This window comes from Nyctereutes procyonoides, unplaced genomic scaffold (genome assembly GCF_905146905.1).
Source record: "Nyctereutes procyonoides isolate TBG_1078 unplaced genomic scaffold, NYPRO_anot_genome, whole genome shotgun sequence".
NCBI lineage: Eukaryota > Metazoa > Chordata > Mammalia > Carnivora > Canidae > Nyctereutes > Nyctereutes procyonoides.
Window position 1 is genome coordinate 42,164,322 of NW_026575146.1, and position 20,634 is coordinate 42,184,955.

The 20,634-nt window shown below is 46.5% G+C and overlaps 1 protein-coding gene across 3 annotated transcripts; it reads right to left on the reverse strand.

The window, feature by feature from the left end:
* Positions 1-2,844: 2,844 nt before the first annotated feature.
* IDNK (IDNK gluconokinase) lies at positions 2,845-17,039 on the reverse strand. 3 transcript variants are annotated; one of them, XM_055311865.1, is made up of 5 exons: positions 16,905-17,039; positions 12,849-12,879; positions 12,385-12,471; positions 7,397-7,440; positions 2,845-4,698 (listed from the first exon to the last, which is right to left on the reverse strand). In XM_055311865.1, exons 1-5 carry the CDS (start codon positions 16,952-16,954, stop codon positions 4,353-4,355), a joined length of 558 nt encoding a protein of 185 aa, XP_055167840.1. In that variant the 5' UTR covers positions 16,955-17,039; the 3' UTR covers positions 2,845-4,352. The 3 variants fall into 3 exon arrangements, with proteins under 3 accessions (XP_055167840.1, XP_055167841.1, XP_055167842.1); XM_055311866.1 differs by having other exon boundaries at positions 12,385-12,467; positions 16,905-16,997; XM_055311867.1 differs by having other exon boundaries at positions 16,922-16,984.
* Between the last annotated feature and the right edge of the window lie 3,595 nt (positions 17,040-20,634).

The window sequence follows — 20,634 nt, forward strand, 5'->3', positions numbered from 1 at the left end:
ACTTCTTGAGAAGGGAAATTCAAGTTAAACACTGAGCTCTGTTTGTGTCCTACAGATATATGTGTCCTCAACTACTTCACATCTAGGCCTAACAGATCTTAGGGATGATGATCTCTGATGATTAGAGGGAAGGCAGGCATTGCCTGTCATCCAGGAGCTGGCCTACTACTAAAATTGAGGTCTCTTTGTCCTGCTGAATAATTTTGCCAAATACCTACATAGTTACAAGACTGCTCAGTGACCAAAGTCAAAAGACCCATTGTGCAATTGTGCCTGCTCACAGAGAAAACCATGAACATTATCCAGTCCACAAAAATGACCAGTACCTCCCTGTCCTGGCTAATACACTTCTTGATGAATGATAGCTTTAGCCTCAGTTTATTTCTCTCACCTTAAGATCCCAGTGATTCTCCAATTCCTCTGCAGCTTCCTTGAATCCTCCCTCAAATCACCTAATCTGTTCATCCAAAACATAAGTCCTTTTGTGACATCCTTTTTTTTTTTTTTTTTTTTTTTAGATTTTATTTATTCATGAGAGAGACAGAGAGGCAGAGACACAGGCAGAGGGAGAAGCAGGCTCTGGGAGCCTGACGCGGGACTTGATCCTGAGACCAGGATCATGCCCTGAGCAAAGGTAGACACTCAACTGCTGAGCCACCCAGGCATCCCCTTTTGTGACATCTTAACTGCACCCCCCACCCCGTGATTCTGAAGGTTTGTTCTCCCTTATTCAATGAGCAATAAACCCAACTTGTATAATGCCAGTGTGTTCCTGTATCATTGGGCTGAGTAGTGGCTGCCCTTTTTAGATAAGGCACGCATTATCTGTTGTGTCATAGCCCTTGACACTACCTGATGTCTGCTATATACCACCGTTACTGTTTTTTCTAGGCCCTCTGGGCATTCAAATGTGTGGGCCCTACCACTGACTGTCACAATTTGGGGACATACCCTCCACTACCTCCACCACCACCTCATTGGATCCTTAGTTGAGCTATGTGTTAGGTGTTCACATTAGGTCTTGGGTCCTTCTGAGTGATGGCCTATGACTTTCCAACCTTAACCCAGAAAGTAAAATTCAGTTTCTGCAGCATTTAAGGTTGCTGGGGGAGAACTTCACTGGAGGGATTGAAGATTGTCTGGAAATTGACACCAGGCTACATTTTACACTTGAGATGCTGTAAAGGTTGAAACCCCTCCCTACTTGGAGGCCCAACACAACTTGTAGGCTGGACGTCTAGTATTCTCTTCCTTGGTAATGGCTGGGCATTCATTATGCCCACAAAACAGTTAATACTTAAATTTCAATCATTTTGAACATACAGATCTGCCATTCAGTGAAGGGAGAATAAACCTGCACAGTAGTGTCAAAACATGAAAATCTCTGGGTGATGGTACCTTTGATTAAAGCCAAGCCTGTTGGGGTCCCTGGGTGGCTCAGTGGTTTAGCACCTGCCTTCGGCCCAGGGCGTGATCCTGGAGCCCCAGGATCGAGTCTGGCATCAGGCTCCCTGTATGGAGCCTGCTTCTCCCTCTGCTTATGTCTCTGCCTCTCTCTCTGTGTCTCTCATGAATAAATAAATAAAATCTTAAAAAGAAAAATAAAGCCAGCCTGTTCTAATCTCTCCCTTCTGGCCCTTCCATTCCAGGGAAGATAGATTGCTCATCAGAGCAGTCTCTAGAGAATCCGGGCCTGACGGTATGAGTTCTAGGCCTCTGGGGCACTGGTGACACCCTGTAGTGGTGTCTTGCCCATAGTTATCCAGTGAGTGTATGGCAGTGTTGTACCTGGAGCTCAGCGTCTCCTGACTCCAGAGCCGGTGCACAGCCCATCTCAGAGTCTCGACAGGCTCCGAGGGCTCGGCAGGGGTGTTAGCAGAGCCTGGCAGCAGTTAAGGAGGAGGACCTGTTAAATCCCAAAGACTTAAGATTCACATTCTAAGCAGGGGTTCATAAGCTCCTCACAGTCTGAAAAGCAGAGGAGTGGAGTTTGTCCTGTGGCCACACTCCGTCAGCCTCCAGGGAGTGACAGGTGTAACAAGGGCTGGCTAGTGGTGTCCGTTTCGGCCTCCGCACTGTGCGTGTATTCTCTCAGTTCTAACTTGACGAGGCAGGTGGTGCTTTATAGGAAAGGAAGAAGTACCGACTGGAGTGGGGGGTGAGATGGGAGAAGTCCTGCCAGAGGGGTGTTAAGTGGTATTTGCAGAGTGGGGAAAATCACTGGCGTCTGTTTTGAGCCACAGCAAACAAGTCTCCCCGGCCCCTTCTTTCCAGGTCGTGGAGGCTGAGCAGGGTATGGTCAGGGCCAGGCGGGGAGCAGCAGGGACAGGACGGAGGGGCTGCCTGCGGGAGGTGTTCTCCAGGGCTGGGAGCTCAAGTGTGCCGGCCGTGCTCCGCGGGCCACCAGGGGGCAGTACTAGCCCACGCCTTGTCCTCCGTGTGGCCTTCTTGGGAAGATTGGAGCAGTGGTTCTCAACCCCAGCAGAATCCGTGCCTCTGGTTATTTTTAACAGCAATTTTTTGATACCCCCCATAACCACTTTGCAGTGAGACTGATGGCTAATAAAACCCCAGCAAATACTGAATAGGACACCTTAACTATAACAAAGGGAAAGTAACTTGTAATAAACTAATGAGTTTCAATATGTAACATTGGGACACAGTTACCCTAAAGCAACCTAGTGGAGCAGTTGGGTGCTTGTGCCTGTGGGCAGGTAAGGGTGTCGATGGAGCGTGATGGAGCATGTTATATTCGTGATGGGAAAATACATCATGATCTTCTGAAATGGTAAACAATTTGTGGTAAAAAAAAAAAAAAAAAAAGAATACAATTGCTCCTTTATGGTATTCTCAGAAACTTCATTGTATGGTACAACTGCAAAAAAACATTTTTATTGAGGGATATGATAGATTCTGTGTTCCTGTAATCATAAACAGGCTTTTTCACTAGGTCCTACGTGACAGTCCAGCAGGATGAAAATCAATTCCTTTTTGGGAGTAGCTGCTTTCACCGAGAACTCTGGCCTGGGCCAGAGGCTATGAGATACCCCATCTTTCCACCCCAATGGAAGCCAGCTGAGAACCAGAGCTTTGTGTTACCCTGTAGGTCCTTAGACCCTGCAGAGTGCCCATCACAGTACTCAATCCAGACTCACTGAGTGCAGTGGACAATCACCGAGTCCTTCCTCTATGTTGGGGGGACTCTCGGCCTGCCTGAGTATGTTGACTGGCCTACTGGAGAGCTCAGATGCTGAGCAGTGACGGTTGACAGAGACTGAAGCCAGGCAGGAGCTGCCTCTCTAGTCACCTGGCAGAGAGGAAAACCTGAGGCTTAAACTTCAGTTTTCTTAAGCAAGGTCTGTCTACCCAGAAGGGTTCTTTCACTCCCTGGCACCCCCGACAGATATTCTATTTCTGGTTCTCAAGACAAACTGCATGCCCTTGGAGAAAAACAGGTTATTGGTTCCAAAATTCACTTTTATGGCAGGGCTATTCGGTGGCCCTGCAGAGTAGCTGCATTCTGTGGCCTTGGTTATGATAAAGAGACAAAGAAACTTCTTTCTGGAGCCTCTGGGGGAAGGGCTGAAACCCAGCCTGTGCTGAGTAGACTGGCATGCACCCGTGCCTCCCAACGTCCTACACAGCCTCCCCTAGTCCCATTGCCCCTGGCACATTGCTGCCCATGTGAAAGGTTCATTTCATGTCTGGGCTGTAACAGCTGTGGTGTTCCTTCTTTGTCCTAGGATCTGTTGCTGATGGCTTTTGCAGCAGGAAGGCAGGTGGCTGACACCAGCCTGGTCTCACAAGGGTCTCTGCAAAATGAGTGGGGACGGCTGGTCAGTGAGTCTCATGCTTCATCCACTGTGCTTTTAATTTATTTACCTTGAGATAATCCAAGGAGAGAGGAGAGGATTAGAAGTGTGTGGTGTGACATGACTTGGTGGTGAGTGGTCGATTATGTACACGTTTCTGCTCCTGGGACCAATTTCTAGGGGATACCAAGGATAGCCAAGTTTGATTTATTTGTTCAAATATAGGTATGATCAAGAAATGTTCTAAATAAGGTGGTGATTTACAGCATCGATTACGGGGTTCCCTCTGATCGTTTGATTAGGTCATAGGAATTTGAATTTCTACTGAAGCTTTACTTTCAGAGTTCCCTGCCGTTTCCTCTCAGTGTGTCAGAGCACAAATTCCTAAAAATATACCCCAAAAAGTGTATCTCAGTACACTATGATTTGTTCACCTTAGGAATTTAGAATACAGTATTGGCAAAGACACCAGAACATAGTTTGGGATGGAATAAAGGTTTCCTGATTGTTCTAGACTGCCAATCTAAAACTGTTCTCCTTTTATCTTAGAGTGTCCATGATTGTAGCAATTATCTCTGAAAGATTTTTGTCCACACTGATTTGAATGAAATTTTCTGGAGCTGATGGGGGCTCCAGAGTATCAAACTGGGACTGCAGTAATTCAGGAGGCATGAAATGTCCTTTTCTTTTGAGTAAGCGTCCAGAGATGACCTCAAAAGACCCATTCAGATGGACCACGAGGAGCTTCACCTCAGCTGGCTGTTTGTCCTTCCCTGTCCCATCAGACTTCAGAGGTGTGTCATCTTTTCCTCGTATTAAGATGTCTCTGTACATTTTCTTCAGACCTGAACAGGCTAGAACCACATGCTGTCCGGAGGCTACATCTCTGTTAAAAAAGGGGGAGTGGGACTAAGAATAAGGACATTGAAAATCATTGGTGTCAATTCTAGGTTGAAGACTCCGGTCCTACTTCTCTGCCAGTGGAAGGCATTACAAAATGGCAGACAAGTATCAGGCAGTCCAGGCTTTAAGGTAAAGCTCTTCCTTCTGCTAGTGAGCTGAGCCATCCCTTGGGCAAGGTATTTACCTCCCTGAGCATCAGTTCATTTTCTGCTAAATGGGACTACATAGAGTACCTGTCCATAGAATTGTGAGAAAAAGTTTATCAAGATGGCCAGGACACAGGAAGTGCTCGGTAGGTGTCAGCTGTGCTGTGAATGTAGGATGTGGCTCAGCCACCACTTGTGGACATGGACACACACGTCAGCTCAGGTTCTCTACAGGTGTTCAGTGATATGAATTTTACAACTGGGTTTTCCCAGTATGCTGGAAGTCGGGTGAAGTTACCCATGGAGAATTGGAGAAAGCAGGAGAAAAGGGAGTATCAGACTCTGTGTGGTCAAGATGAGCAAGAGATGAGAAGCTTCCAGGGATGTTCTAAGAAAAAAACCTGAGCCAGAAATAGACGCAGAGTGATAAGGCACCAAAAAGGGAAAGCAGCATGCGCCGACACTGCACAAGGAAGTGAGCCCCCAGTTCCACCAAGCTGCTGTGTGCCCCCCTGTCTGTGGGCAGGAGAGGCAGTCATTTTTGGCTGGGAAGGGACTCAAGACGTGAAGGGTAAACCGTGACTTGGGAACTTGGTAGAATGTTTGCTTTAGAACGGAGGATTCTGAAGGGGTCTGCTTCTGACCTACAGCCAGTATACACTTGAGATTCAGTGGATGGAATGCATCATAAGCAACAAACTTATGTACCTGAGCCTTCTGGCTTTTCCCAGAGGCCATGGGTGAGAGCTTGGTTATTCTGGGTCTGATCACTGCTCTCCTGAGGATCTTCACTTCTGCTTCCATCACAGGTCAGTGTATTTTATCTCTGACAAGCCTATTTGTATTAGAGACTCAGGTGGGTAGGATTTCTCAAACCCTGAAACCCTAAACTCCAAACCTCTGCAAAGACAGGGTTGCCAGCTGCGTCGGTGCCATGTGAAAAAGTAAACTGAATTTTTAAGGTGAAGTATATTCTAATTGCATATGGTGCAGATGGTTTTAGATTTATAAAATATGAAATATCTTCATTTTAGAAAGCAAGATTTCATTTAGAAATTTTAGAAGGCTTGCTTTCTTTTAGAAAAATCTTGCTTCATTTGCTAAATGAAATCTTGCTTGCTTGCTAAAATCTTGCTTCATTTTAGAAGAAAGCAAGATTCTCACCTTCTGCCCCTCCCCACACTTCTCTCTCTCTCTCAAAAACAAATATTGTTTTGGCATTAACAGCTTTTTTTTTCAAAGGCCATTTAGAGTGATTCTCCTTTGAAAAATAAGCTCACATTGAAATGAACATCACTGTGGTCACCCTTGGGTGTCCTAACATTGTCACCCGTAATTATGTGTGGGTTATAGATAGGGCAGAATCCAATGAACTTTCCAATTCAAAGGCTGCGATTTATATCTGATTAGATTTATATTTGTTAACCCTGGCAGCAAAGTTGTATTTTTTTAGCTTGGGTTTAAATCATTTTTACTAATATTGATTAATTATAAATTGCTAAAAAAAATTATAAATTGCTATAAAATTGTTTTATTAAGCATGATCATGTTTATAAATTGCATTCATAATGAAGCAAATGGGGCAAAATGTTAATAGGTGGAGGATATGTAAAAATTCTTTTGTACTGCTCTTGCAACCTTCCTGTAAATTTGAAAGTGTATTAAAATTTAAAAGTTATATAAATTGCATTGACAAAAAAAAAAGCAAGCAAGATTTTAGAAAGCAAGATTTATAAGCTATTCCCTGCCTTTTCTTTATCCTTCTCCACATCCCAACCAGGATTCCTAGGGGTCAGGTCCCCAGATGGGTGGAGGGGACCAGAGGCACAATACAGAGCAGGACAGTTTGGGACTGCAGTTCTGGTGACCAATTATCTGTTCATTTACAAATGATCCCAGGTCTTTCCTGGTTGCCACAGCTTGAAGTAGGGGGAAGAAGTAGTGACCAAGATGTGACTAGAACCGTGGTAGCATCAGTTACCACCTCTCCAGCACTTACTGTGTTTTAGATACCGTTCTGAGTGCCTCCCATACTTCATCTCACTAATTCTCACAATAATCTGTAAGAACTATATTTATCCCCATTTTCAAATGAAGAAATGTGCTTATGGAAGCCAGTTGATCAAGATTTCTAGATGATAACTGTGAAGCTATCTAGAAGGTTCATCTCCAGAACCCAACTAAATTACAGGTGGATTCTGGCTGATTTAAATCATTGTTGGTTACTTAACAGAAGTCCACTCCATTTCTGGGATCCTTAGTCACCAGCCAGTTGTGACTTCAGGAGTGTATTTTTTTTTAATTTTATTTATTTTTTCATGATAGACATAGAGAGAGAGAGAGGCAGAGACATAGGCAGAGGGAAAAGCAGGCTCCACACAGGGAGCCCGATGTGGGACTCGATCCTGGGACTCTAGGATCCTGGGCCGAAGGCAGGTGCTAAACCACTCACTGAGCCACCCAGGGATCCCCATGCCTCTCCTTTTTGATGAGTTTTCTTTACCTGTTGGCTATCAAGGCCTGATGCTCTCTTACCTTAGTAAAATGTCATGTAAGTTGCAGAGCCATGGAATCCTGTCCTGAAATTAAAGCAGACACAAGTGACTTTCCCAGATACTGTTTATTTGTGTAGAAATACTGTTAATCATGTTCATCAGTGAGAAATCTTAGTGATTTTGAGGGTAGGCCATGCACAAGGCTGCTGCGGGGTCAAGTCTCTGGGCAGTTAAGCACAGCAGCGTTATGATGGGATTAGCGCCCTTTCAATAGACCAGGGAGCTAATTTGTGCTCTCTCTCCTGTGCTGTAACCGCTCCTCTTTCCCACACCTGTGAGCCAGGGAGAGGACCCTCACCAAGAACCTGACGATATTGCAGCATATTGATCTTGGGCTTCTAGCCTCTAGAACTGTGAGAACTGAAAGTCTCCTGTTTAAGCCCCCAGTCTGTAGTATTCTGTTACAGAGGTCCAAGCTGACCAAAATTCATCTGAAAAACCATCTGGGCCTGGGGCCATTTTGAGGAGAGATCTCTGATTACAGATTCAGTTTTTTAATTTTTAATTTTATTAATTTTATTAATTTATTTTTCTTCAGTTTTTTTAACGAACATCGTGTTATGTTCAGGTTTTCTATTCTTGATTCAGTTTTGGTATCTGAGGTAGCAGGAAGGGATGACACATACAGTTAGATCTCTGGACTTAAGATCTTCTGATTCTTAAGCCAGATGCAGCATCAGCAAGGTCTTATTTCCATTTGTGGGGGGAGAAGTGGACTCATCCCCAGCACCAGGTCACTGCCATCCAAGCCCATTTTCCCACAGTAATTTATATTTTTCTAAGTTGTCCAATTTAAGTCTTTAAATTTACTAACAGTTTATTCACAGCCTTCTTTTCATCCCTAGTCTTTTTTTTTTTTTTTTTTTAGATTTTTAAAAAACTTATTTATTCATGAGAGAGAGAGAGGCGGAGAAGCAGGCTCCATGTAGGGAGCCCGACGTGGGACTCGATCCCGGGTCTCCAGGATCACGCCCTGGGCTGAAGGCGGCGCTAAACCACTGAGCCACCCGGGCTGCCCCTCATCCCTAGTCTTAATTGTGCTTCCCCCCCCCCCCACCACTCTTGATCAGTCTCATTAGAAATTTGTCTTTTTATTTTTTCAGTCAGCATTGCTCATCACTAACAATGGGATTAGCTTTTGTTCCTTTGTTCTATATTTCGTTAATTTCAGCATTCACTTCTATTTTTTTCTTACATTCTTTTTGTTTATTGTTTTTCCTCCTTGAACACTTAACTCATTACTTTCCATTCTTATTGTTTTTCCGGAAATGCATTCATAGGGCATACATTTCCTTCTAAGTAATGTTTCAACTGCATCCCGTAAGTTTTGGTTGGCAGCACTTTTTTTTTTTAAGATTTTATTTATTCATGAAAGACAGGCAGAGACACAGGCAGAGAGAGAGGTAGGCGCTCTGCAGGGAGCCTGATGAGGGACTCCATCCCAGGACCCCAGGATCACGCCCTGAGCCAAAGGCAGATGCTCAACCACTGAGCTCAGTGGTTGACTGAGCTCAACCACTGAGCTCAGTGGTTGACTGAGCTCAACCACTGTCCAGGCGTCCTGACAGCACTTTTTGTTGTACATTTCTAAATAGAGGGAAGGGCATAATCTAAGACTAGGAGTATTAAAGATGGTGTGCGGAGACTCTTGAGTAAATGAATGAAGCAGATGCTGCTTAGCACTGCTGAACAGGAGGTGTGGGGGTAAGGAAGGTCAGGAGAAGCCTTGTGGACCGGGTGGTCAAGGACCTGAGTGACCTGTTAAGGAGGTTGGACTTTGCCATAAGGATTTTAGGGAGGACTTGGGGCATGAGCTCCAAATTTTGTGTTCACATTTGTGACAAAAAGGGAGTGACTGAGATCTCTTCACAGAAGCAGAAATTGGAACAAGAAGGAGATATTAGAGCAGATTCACTCATTCTAAGTAGTTACTATGGATGGTAGGATAAATTATGGAAGTCAAACACACAAAGAGTCTTAGGGGAAGAGAAGAGGAAACAACATAACTGAAATGAGCATTTCTGCTCATTCAGACCCATCTCTGCCTGCTGGGTCTGACATTCAATGTCATCTCATTGTGGGTGGTGTGCCCCCAGCGCCAGTTCTGTGCATGCAGGCGTTCATGCAGGAGTTAGAGCATCAAGAGGACAGAGAAAGATTCCTGGGCCTGTGAGTGATATGATGGAAACCTCTAGATACCTGTGGTTCTCCTGGGAGGGGACGGTGATTAGAGGGAGAAGGGGAGCTAAACTCAGAGGAACAACTCAGAGGCCAAGTATGTCCAGCACTGCTGTGGGAGGCGGACAGAGCAGAAGGAAGGAGCAGGAGGGGAAGAGCAGGGGCAGGGACTGGTTTTTACCTGGTGTGAAAATAAACGTGAGACCACAGAAGAAAGCATGTAAAAAGAATATATACCCCAAAAAAGATAGGAAAAAAAAACCTCCAAAATTTGTAGAGGTTTTTGAAAGATAAAACCAAGGGTGACGTATTCTGTAAAGATGTTTTTCAGTACTTTCCAAATTTTCTATAAACAGAGCAAGTATTACATTTATAATCAGGAAAATTTTTCTCAAAAAACCCTCATTGAACAGACTTTGCAGTCTGCTTACATGTCACCGTGGGCGTCCGGACACACGGACCTGGGTCGGGGGGTGGGAGCTCGCAGATGCTTGATCATCATCATCATCACACTAACATCGTATCACAGCCTGGGGGGCACATTTCTCTAGGCCAGGGCCATCCACTAGAGCTTTCTGTCATGCCTCAGTGCCATCTGGATGGTGGCCACCAGCCACGCTTGAAATGTGGTGGTGTGACCCGAGAACTGGAGCTTACATTTATTGTATATTCATGTACATTTAAATAGCCTTACAGAGCCCTTGGAATATTCAATGCAGGTTCTTGCTCTTCAAACCCCAGGCCTGCCCGAGCCTCCCCAAGGAACCTGTACCTCTGCCTTGACTTTCCCCTTGGTCCTCCTCACGGGGTCACCAGGGCAGGACTGGTCACTAGGGTGACCCACAGGGCCCTGGGTGCCAGCCTGGCTGAAGCCCACACCTTCACTCTCGGCTGAGCTCTCCTCAAGAACGTGATCCCTCTGCCATCCCAGCTCTTTCTCTCCCTAAAGAGCAAGTCTAAAGTCTGGCTAAAAGGTGCAGTTTCTCCTGAAGGTATTTAGTGACTCATAATGTTTCTTCCAGTGACTGATAACCTTTCCTTCCATACAAGAAATTCCTCTTCTGAACTCTACCTCCCTGTCCCCCCACCATCCATCCTGCCCACTTAACAAGCCTCGCTTGTGAACAAGATGAAGGATGTTCAAATGGCATTTGGGTTGCTTTACTTCGTTCTTTAACTTTTATTTGCGTTCACCAAGGAGAAAAATAACACTGCCACAGTCACATTTCACACACTCGGTAGAAATACCCATAAAGTATGGATGGATTCATTAGTGACAAGCATAAGTGATATTTATTAAATGCTTTGGGTACTTCACTGTGCATATTTTTTTTTAGTAGCATCTCATTTAATCCAAGAACCCACTAAAATGGGTCCTGTTACCATCCTTACTTCACAGGAGGAAAATGAGGCACAGAGAGACTAAGCCATGTGCCAAAGGCCACACAAGAGCCAGGTTATCTGCACCAAGTCTTTATCTCTGGTATAACATTATTATGCCTCAGTTATTATTCTGTATCTCTTTTATGGTTCCCTCCACCAGTCTTCTAAAATCAAATGTCACAAACTTAATTTTGATGGTTCAAAGTCTGAATCTTTGCCAACACAGGCCGTACTCCCAGAAGTGTACACTCAGAGTCCCTAGAATTAGACCCAGTGATGGTGGGGGCTCTAATGCCTTGAGGCAGGACAAAGGGGACAGAGTGAGCTAGTGGCAGCGTAGTCGCAGTTTTGGGCTCTGGCCAGCTCTGCTCAGTTCCTGCCCTTTGGACACGTCCCCTGCAGGGGTGTGGATGATACCTTTGTGTCTCCTGGGCCACAGCTAGTTATGCCAGCCAGGCCAGTTTGTACCTCTGCTCTGGGAGGGGCCCTTAGGAAATGGCCTCGTGACAGTACTCCTCATTTCCTTCCTTCTCTCCATCACGCGTTCACTCACAACTGAGTCACAAGTATCTTCTGACCTTCGCTGTGTGGCCTGCCCTGGGGGTATAGGACAGTTAACAGGCCCCAGTTCTTGCTCTTTCAGAAGGAAAATCTAGTTGCAGAAATAAATATGAATCAAATTCTCAAATGCCAAGTTGCAACCAGGACCAGGGCTACACGGGCCCCTGGTGCTATGGCTTATTGCAGGAGATTTTACTTCATTCAGTAGGTCCAGGAGGGCTTCCCTGAAGAAGTGGCATGGGAGCTGAGCTGTGAGTATATATAGGAGTGGGGTTAACAGAAGAGGGGACAGAAGTGTATTCCAGATAGTGGGAAAGTAGATGCAAAGGCCCTGTGGGGAGGAGCAAGGCAGTAGGAACGATTGATTGAAAGGGGCCCAGGGGCTCTGGTGGAGGAAGGAAGGTGGGCACAGCACCGAAGATACTGGAGTGGGGCATTTGGAGGCGTTTGGGTATTTGGTCTTGACCTTGAGATGGATGGGAAACTTCCAAAAGGCTGGATTTGAATTTGTAATGATCTTTCTGGCTTTGGGGTGGATGCGAGTCTGCACCTGTGGCTGAAAGGCCTGAGGAGGGGAGAAGGCATGTGTCTGCACAGGAGGGCCTCTGCCCTCTTGGGAATTACATCCCATAGGTTAAAAACCTGCAAGGATGCATCATCCAGGTGGGCCCTGCCCAAGGAGGGGCGAGGTGGGACCCCTCCTCACTCTGTTCAGGACAAGTTCAGGACCAAAGCTGACATGCATGCAGGACCCCGGGCTGTGCATGATCATCTCTGGCGTGAGCCCTTCTACACCAAGAGAGCTCTACCTGCGGCTCCCGGCTGGAAACAGAGGCCAGATGTTACCTGGTCATTCAGTGGGATCCCTTTTCCCATCTTCGTTCGATTTTCCTCTGGGTGATAGTCGTCCGCATCATAGAATTTCCATCCTAGCTTTAAGAGCAAAGCGAGAGGGTGTACGTGGCAGGCAGTGTGGCCCATGTGACAACCACCACGACTGATACTACCAGGCAGGTGTGGGAACGGGCAGCCCGAGGACCACCCACCACCCTGTCTCCCCTCCCCCTCCTCCCCCCAGACGCAGGAACAGGGGCTGTGATGCCACCTCACTGTCCCTGTTCCCTGGGCTGCTGCTCCTTTCATTCATCACTATTGGTAATCACAAGAAGACCAACATGCCTCCACTGGGTTTCAGAAGCCACATCTGTGGTGAGTTTTACAAACCACTATGGGCCAGAAGAAGGGTGCTGAAGGGAGAGAAGCAAAGAGCATAATGGGCCTCGCCTTTGGGAAGCAGCACAACACATTACCTCGGATGCCAGCAGGGCGCCCACGGTCGATCTGCGGAGAGGACACAGAGGTTCGAGTGACTGCCCTGCCCAAGCCCTGCGTGCCTCCCACCATGAGGGGTACCTTGGGAGACAGACAGCCACCTTGCCGTGTTGAGACCCCATACTTTTTTGATATTGAAGCAGTGACAGTAATGCTCTCAGCCCTGGAATCCAGAGCATGACATTTGTGTTCTTCAGGAATTTAAATAATTACTGAGTTACCACTAATTTTCTCTTCCAAAAAGCAATATGTAAGATCTCATTAAACTCCTTAAGTTCTTTGGTCCCTGTTTTAGAGATAATTATATTTTGAGAAAAAAATACTGAATAGAGATAAGGTTTTACTGAGGGTACTGGAAGGAGGGGTCTGACTGGGCATTTAGCCTCCCAGCACAAGGTTTAAGGAGCTCATAAAAGCATTAACACCGTGTTTGGGGTTTAACAGAGACACCCTCTTAAAGAATAAAATAAAAATCAGAATGAGAAGTCAGCCTGGGAGGTAAATGCTCTTTGTGCAATGCGTGTGACAAGGATCTGTTGCTGCCCTTCCAGGCAGCACTCTCGATGAGAAGGGCTTGGGGTCTCAGCCCCTCACCTGCAGAACAGGGAACTGAACTACATGTATCCACTCACTGCTCGTTTCACTCAACCAGTACTTACTGAGCACCTGCTAGTCCCCGGGACAGAAAATAATGAAAATAAGACCCTGCTTATAGTCTAGCTGGATTCTGGGGTGCTCTTTTTTGTGAAGAGGTATGGGGGTGGGTGTTCAAGCACACCAGCTGAGACCTGCTCCCTGATGTAACCAAAGGACTGAAGAGGATTGGAATTTCTCCCATTAGGTTCACTGTGCTGAAGCTTGCGTCGAGTGACATATCACAGCCAACTGGTGACGAGCCCCATGGCTGGTGAAGCCGGAGCTGTGCATACCAGAAATTACACTGAAGTCTAAGATCAGCCAGGGATGAAGATGTCAGCCACCAATCGCAATTTAAAAGAAGTGCTAGGGACGCCTGGGTGGCTCAGTGGTTGAGTATCTGCCTTCAGCTCAGGGCGTGATCCTGGGGTCCTGGGATTGAGTCCCGCATCAGGCTTCCTGTGAAGAGCCTGCTTCTCCCACTGCCTGTATCTCTGCCTCTCTCTCTCTTTCTGTGTCTCTCATGAATAAATAATTAAAAATAAAAAAGTGCCAGTTAGATTTGGGTGTAGACTGGTGGGGAGGAGAAAGAAGGAAAAGAAAAAGCCACTATCTCCTGCTCTATTCAAACCTAAACCAGAGAAAACAGGACTCGACATGGACATGGAAAGGGACCTGCGGCAGAAATAAGGCACAGTGCTCGCTCAGAGGAGACTGGTTGGAGCAAGCATCACACACCAGAGCCCAAATGTCTCTAAGCATATTGGTCTAAAGCAGGATCAAGGAGACTGAAAAAGACTGTAGGACAGTAGTGGTAGTTGGGGCATAGATTAGGTGCGAAAGATATTCAAAAGGTTGGAAGCTGAGAGTGGCTTCACGAAGGCTGTTAAAATATAAAGAAAACAAACATTGTCAACTACTCAAATAGCTCTGTTCAGTCATTTGTTCATTCATCCATTAAGTTAGCAAATATTTACTGGGCATCTACTACATGCCAGGCATTGTTCTAGACAGGTCAGTAAACGAAAAGGAAAAAGATCCCTTGAATTCAGGTACGGGAGGGGGAGGCAGTAAACATAGTAAATAAGTCAAATTATTGGTTGACATTGTTACTTGTTTAACTACAATCTTTCTGGTTTGAGACTTGTTCTCTGGAGTCATTTCTTTCCTCACAAATGTTACGGAGAATGATTTAAAGTCCTGCCAGGCCCTAACAAGGGTTCACAAAAGTCCCCGAAGAAATGAATGTTGCTATATCCACTGATCAATATAATCATTCTCATTTTATTACTCATTTATCCCTCAGCGACAGTTGACACTAAACTTTAACCATCAGAAGGCTCAGGGCTCAGTCCTTGGCCAGCTTCTTTATCTTTACTCCTGCGACGATCTAACATTTTACATCTTTAAGTTATATCTGAACCAAGGATTCCTACATTTGTATCTGAAGTTCCCCTCCTGAACTCCGGACTTGGGTATCCCATCCACCACTTGACAAACCCGCCTGGATGACTGACAATTCACCACATCCCACATTGAGCTCATGCTATTTTTTTCTCCAAACCTGCTCTGCTTCCTGCTTCCCCATCAGTCAATAGTAACTCCCTTCTTCTGGTTACCCAAGTCAAAAATCCTTAAGTCATCCTTGACACCTTTCTCCCTCTCTCCTACCCCACATCCAGTCCAACACACCTTTCTGGTTCTGCCTTCAGAACATCCCCTGCTTATGACCACTTCTCTTCACCTTGTTTCTCTGACCTCATCTCCCATCACTCAGCCGCAATGGCTTCCTTGGTAGTCCACTATACAACAAAGCCCCTGGGCATTTGCACTTGCTAGATTCCCTCTGCCTATATTGTCCTTTCCCTAGCTAGCCATCAGGCTTAGTTCCTCACTTTTTATGGGTCTTGCTCAAATACCACTGCCTCAGAAGAGCCTTCCCTCGCCATCCTGCCTGCTGTTTCTTTATCCTAGTTTCTCTCCTTTATTTTCCCCTGGAGCACCTACCACTGCCTAGCACACTATATACATGTATTTATTCACTTCCTGTCTCCCATACTAGAATGTAATTTTATTTTAAAGGATTTTATTCACCTATTCATGAGAGACACAGAGAAAGAGGCAGAGACAGAAGGAGAGGCAGGCTCCCCTCAGGGAGCCAGATGTGGGAACCGATCAGGTAACCAGGATTACACCCGGTGAGCCAAAGGCAGACAGATGCTCAACCACTGAGCCACCCAGGCATCCCTAGAATGTAAACTCTTTGAGGGCAGGAATTTTACCTGTACTCTTCACTATATATCAGTGACAGAGTCGGGATTGGGCTCTATAGTTACTGAATGCATGAATATTGGAAGCATATAAATCATATGGTTCAGACCCCCCCCCCCAAGGCAGAGAGGGGCACGTGAATTGCCCAAGCTCACACACCCAGGCAGCAGCATCAGAACAAGGCCTTGGGTGCTTAACATCCACTACATCCCAACATAGAAGCAATCTTACATTCTTCAACTTCTTCAAATCATACAACAGCTAAGGATTCTTCAGGCTCCTTGTTTTATTTCAAGACTCTCCAAAATAATTTCCCAAGAGATAAGGCTAAAAATGCCTCAATAACTTTGAAGACCTATACTTTCCTAACCTGGAGCAAGAAAGAGTCTTTAATTCTACATTTGACCACACAAGCGGTTCCTGGCTCAGAAGATTCTAGAAGGATACTGTAGGCCTTTGAAGTTATGCTATTTCACCGGATTCCGGTGTGTCTTTTGCTGCCTGTGGCAGAATGCGGCGGCAGCTGCCTTTTCCGGTAAAGGGCACAGCTTGATTTTGGTCTGATAAGAAGCCAAAGTCTAGCTCCCAGCCCCGCGGTTGGCCAGGCGGTGTTCCTCCTTGCACACCCTTAGAGGGTTTTGTGACTCCCTGTTATTAACACTGACTCCTTCCAGTTAAAGCTGAAAAACGCTGATCACAGCAGAGAAAACAGACGCGAAGGTGAAATTCCCTTGCTCTCTAAAGTCTCAGGATGGAAGTCCAGCACCTCGCGGGAGGGAGCGGCCGCTCGGCCCGGCCCGCCCGAGGTCTGCGGAGGCCCGGACCCGGGTTGCCCCTGGCACCCTGCACCCTCCACCCTGCACCCTGCACCCTCCACCTCGTTCTGACAACAGGCTCCCAAACCCGGGCCCTGTGACCGCCGGGGTCACCGCGGGCGGCGCCCCAGCAGGTGCTTCTTCACAAAGGGCTCTCGCCGGGCAGGTCGGAGGGTGGGGAGAGGGAGCGGGTGCCCCGGGCCTCAGCCGCCTCGGCTGCAAAGGCCAAGCCGGGGGTGCGCAGGACCCGTGGGCCCCGCGGGCGCCGAGCGGCGACAGCCCCCGCCTCCGCCGCGCGCCCCCCCGACCTACTTCCCCGAGCCGCTCACGCCCATCACCAGCAGCACGTCGGGCGCCGCCATGGCCCGCAGTCGCGCTCCTTCCCGCCGCCTGCCGGGGCCCGGCCGCCCGCCCAGCCTTCCCGGGCACCGGGGGCCGAGCGCTGGGCGCGGGGCGGGCTGGACGACTCCGCCCCCGCCGCGCCCCGCCCCTCGCCCTCAGGCCGGCCCCGCCCCTCGCCCCGCCCCCGCCCCGCCCCGCCCGGTCCCCGGCTCGGTGCCCCACTGGGTCGCCCGCGGTGGCGGGGAAGTGCAGCTACAGGCCGGCAGGAGCGAGCCGACCCCCAGCCCCTCCACCTGCTCTTCTCCACCTGCCGTCCTCCTCTCCGATACCCCTGCAGGGGAGCCTCGCCCAGGTCCTCCTCCACCAAATGCAAATAGCTTTGGGTTTTTTTTTAATTACAGAAAGAAGAAGCTCACACTCTCCCGCACCATGCAGCAATAAACATCCATCGCCCTTTTCAAAAATTCATTTCTTCGGTTTTTCATCATAAGTGTAAACATCCATTCTTAAAATGATCCCTCCTCCCGTATAAACAGGTGGGTATGAACACTTTATGAAATTGGGATCACGCTGTACACAGAGTATCATAAACGGGCATTTTGTTACAATTATAAGCGGCAGGCATCTTTTGGTGTCGTATATAGATTGGACCATAGTGGCACATGTCCTGGCTGTATGGCTCTGCTTCTTCTTATTATTTTTTTAGAGAGATTTTATTTATTTGTTCATGAGAGAGACACAGAGAGAGAGACAGGCAGAGGGAGAAGCAGGCTCCATGCAGGGAGCCCGACGTGGGACTCGATCCCGGGTCTCCAGGATCACACACTGGGCTGCAGGCGGCGCTAAACTACTATGCCACCAGGGTTGCAGGGCTCTGTTCTTTAATCTGGCTCCTGTTCTCAGGTAAATTACTTAAGGGGAGGACTATCCCTTTGGGGACTCAAGGGGACTCAATCCCCTTGAAGGCCCATTTGCTCTAGAACACTGTGGTAATTATGTGTCATTTAAAATATTTGATTAAGAGCACTTCGCTGACATTCTGTCCAACCTCCTCTGTTAACCAAGTTCATATTACAGTGTCCTCAAAAACAATAAAGCTGACATAAAGCACTTATCTAATGAGTATTCCAATTAGCCCTATACTAACTTTGTTTTATTCCTACTTAGCCAGAGTGGGTATTCCTGGATAGGCACCAGTCTGAAGAAGTTGAATCCTGGAGAGGAGGTGACCTGCCGAAGGTCTTACAATTCAGTTATGGCTGATGAACATATCTTGAACATCTATCACCCACAGGACTCCAAATATGAATATTGCTGTCCAGATGCTGCCAGGTAGATGGGGAATAGATGAAAGCAAATGCTGTTACTTGTGCTCTGCTTTTTGGCATGGACAATAAGTTCACATTTCTTTCAAAGTTCAAATCAGAATGAATAGCAGAAAGTCTAGTTTTTCTCTCCAAATCTTCCTCCCAAGATAAGTTCAAGGACCTCAAATTTGCTTTACTAGTCCAGGCAGTGGCAGGAAGCAGCACACTCAAGTTGGGTTGTTTGTAAAGGGTTTAACAAAGGGACTGTTTACAGAGATGCAGGTGGGGTCCGTTAAAGCACCAAGGGGCAGTGCCCTGTTTCCAGTAACTGACAGGAAAAATAGCCTTAGCAAGACAGAGACAGATACCCCCTTGTTGACCCAAAAGAGAAAACCAGGAGAATAAATGACCTCCCTTCCCCTTCTTTGGTCTTCTGATCCTCTGCTAGTGATCAAACCTCACCATCTAAACCTAATTGGAAGGCAGAGTCCGGGTCTGTTGAGTTGGCCCATGCATGCCCATCTCCCAGGCACAGAGCAGGGAAGAGAAAGATGGAGAGTATATGGCACAGGAAAGATAGCACTTCTGCTCTCCAGTCAGTGAAATAATCCTCCTGTGCATGCTTCCAGGACAGAACTCAGAGGTGCACCTTAGAGCTAAATTTCACCTTTTTGTTGTTATTGTTGTTTTTGGCTTCTGAAGAGTGGTCCTGGTAGTCTCAGAGCTTCTCACATGTTACTAATGGGCAACCCTGAGGCTGAACATCCATCTGGTATTAGGTCCCGTCTGTATACTACAGGAACTGCTTTAATAGCTGAGCCACATGATACCCTGGGAACCGGAAAAGACCCTTGATGAAGCTTCCTGCATGTGCTACCTGGTGACCCAAATCCAGATCACCCCCATATTGAGGACAACCCACACTGTCTAGTAAATGGTGGATGTGGAAGAGCTTCTATAGGCAGCTACCCCTTCCACAGGATAAATGGGTTGCAGTTGGGAACACTTTCTATTCTTTTTTTTAAAAGATTTTATTGATTTATTCATGAGAGACACAGAGACAGAGCGGCAGAGACACAGGCAGCAGGAGAAGGAGGCTCCATGCATGGAGCCCGATGTGGGACTCAATCCCGGTATTCTAGGATCACCCTAAGATAGCACCTTGAGTTGAAGGCAGATGCACTTAACCACTGAGCCACCTTCCTTCCCTGGGAAGCAAATCAGCTACTAGAATGGCTGGGTAGGGCAGATATTCCCATAAAAGGTGCCTTGGAAATCTGATATATCTCATCAAGAAGAGGCAATATCTCTGTACCTCTTCCCTTCCAGAAGAGTGCTTGATACTGATTAAATTTTGAGAATTCAAATAGATGCATGGGAGGGGTGCCTGGGGGGCTCAGTAGGTTAAGCAGTTAAGCATTTGCCTTCAGCTCAGGTCGTGATTCTGGGGTCAGTCTAGACCCACATCTGCCTCCCTGGTCAGCAAGGAGTCTGGTTCTCCTTCTCCCTCTGCCCCTTACCCTCAGCTCATGTTCTCTCCCTAGTAAATAAATAAAATCTTTAAAAACAAACGAAAACCAACTAGATGCATGGGAGAGCTCCACAGATCCAATCCAGGATCATAGCTAATCTCCAGAGTAGCCTGTTACCTGCTCTTCTGGAGGTAATGGCTGTGTACTTGCTTCGCATCTTCATAACTAAAAAGGATCACATGACAGGCCCAGAACAAAGTTTACACAAAGGCAAAATTATTTCTATTATCTCAGTAGATGCAGTAAAAAGCATTTGACAAAATTCAACATCTCTTCATGGCCAAAACACTCCATGATCTAGGGATACAAAATCCTCAACCTGACAGAGGGCATCTGTGGAGCACCACAGCTAATATCCTACTTAGTGGTAGACTGTTTCCCCTAGGATGAGGAATAAGCAAGGATGTGTCTGCTTTCACCACTTCCATTCAACATTCTAGTAGAGGTTCTAACCAATGTAGTTGGACAAGAAAAACAAAGGCATTCAGATTGGAAAGGAATGAATAAAACTGTGATTCCAGATGATGTGAGTTTGTAATGTAGAAAATCCTTAAGCATGCATGATGAATCTATTAAAGTTAATAAATGAATTCAGCAGTTAAAGGCTATAAGATCAACATATAAAAATCAATTGTATTTCTACACACTAGCAATAAACAATATGAAAATGAAATTAAAATTTACAACAGCATCAAAAAGAACAAAATAATTAGGGGACAATTTAATAAAATAAGTATAGAACTTGTACTCTGAAAACTATAAAGTGTTATTTAAAAGCTTAAAGATCTAAATAAATGGAAAAACATCTCCTTTTCATGGTTTGGAAGATGTAATGTTTTTGAGATGGCAATACTCCCCAGA

What these genes read in the sequence shown, in the direction of transcription:
- IDNK (XM_055311865.1), bottom strand. Translation starts at nt 16,954, where the DNA reads ATGGCGGCGCCCGACGTGCTGCTGGTGATGGGCGTGAGCGGCTCGGGG. An exon ending in GCGCCCTGCTGGCATCCGAG is followed by an intron (nt 12,472 to 12,848) that starts GTAATGTGTTGT and finishes TTGCTCTTAAAG; the next exon opens with CTAGGATGGAAATTCTATGA. An exon ending in GGATCCCACTGAATGACCAG is followed by an intron (nt 7,441 to 12,384) that starts GTAACATCTGGC and finishes CTTTAATTTCAG; the next exon opens with GACAGGATTCCATGGCTCTG.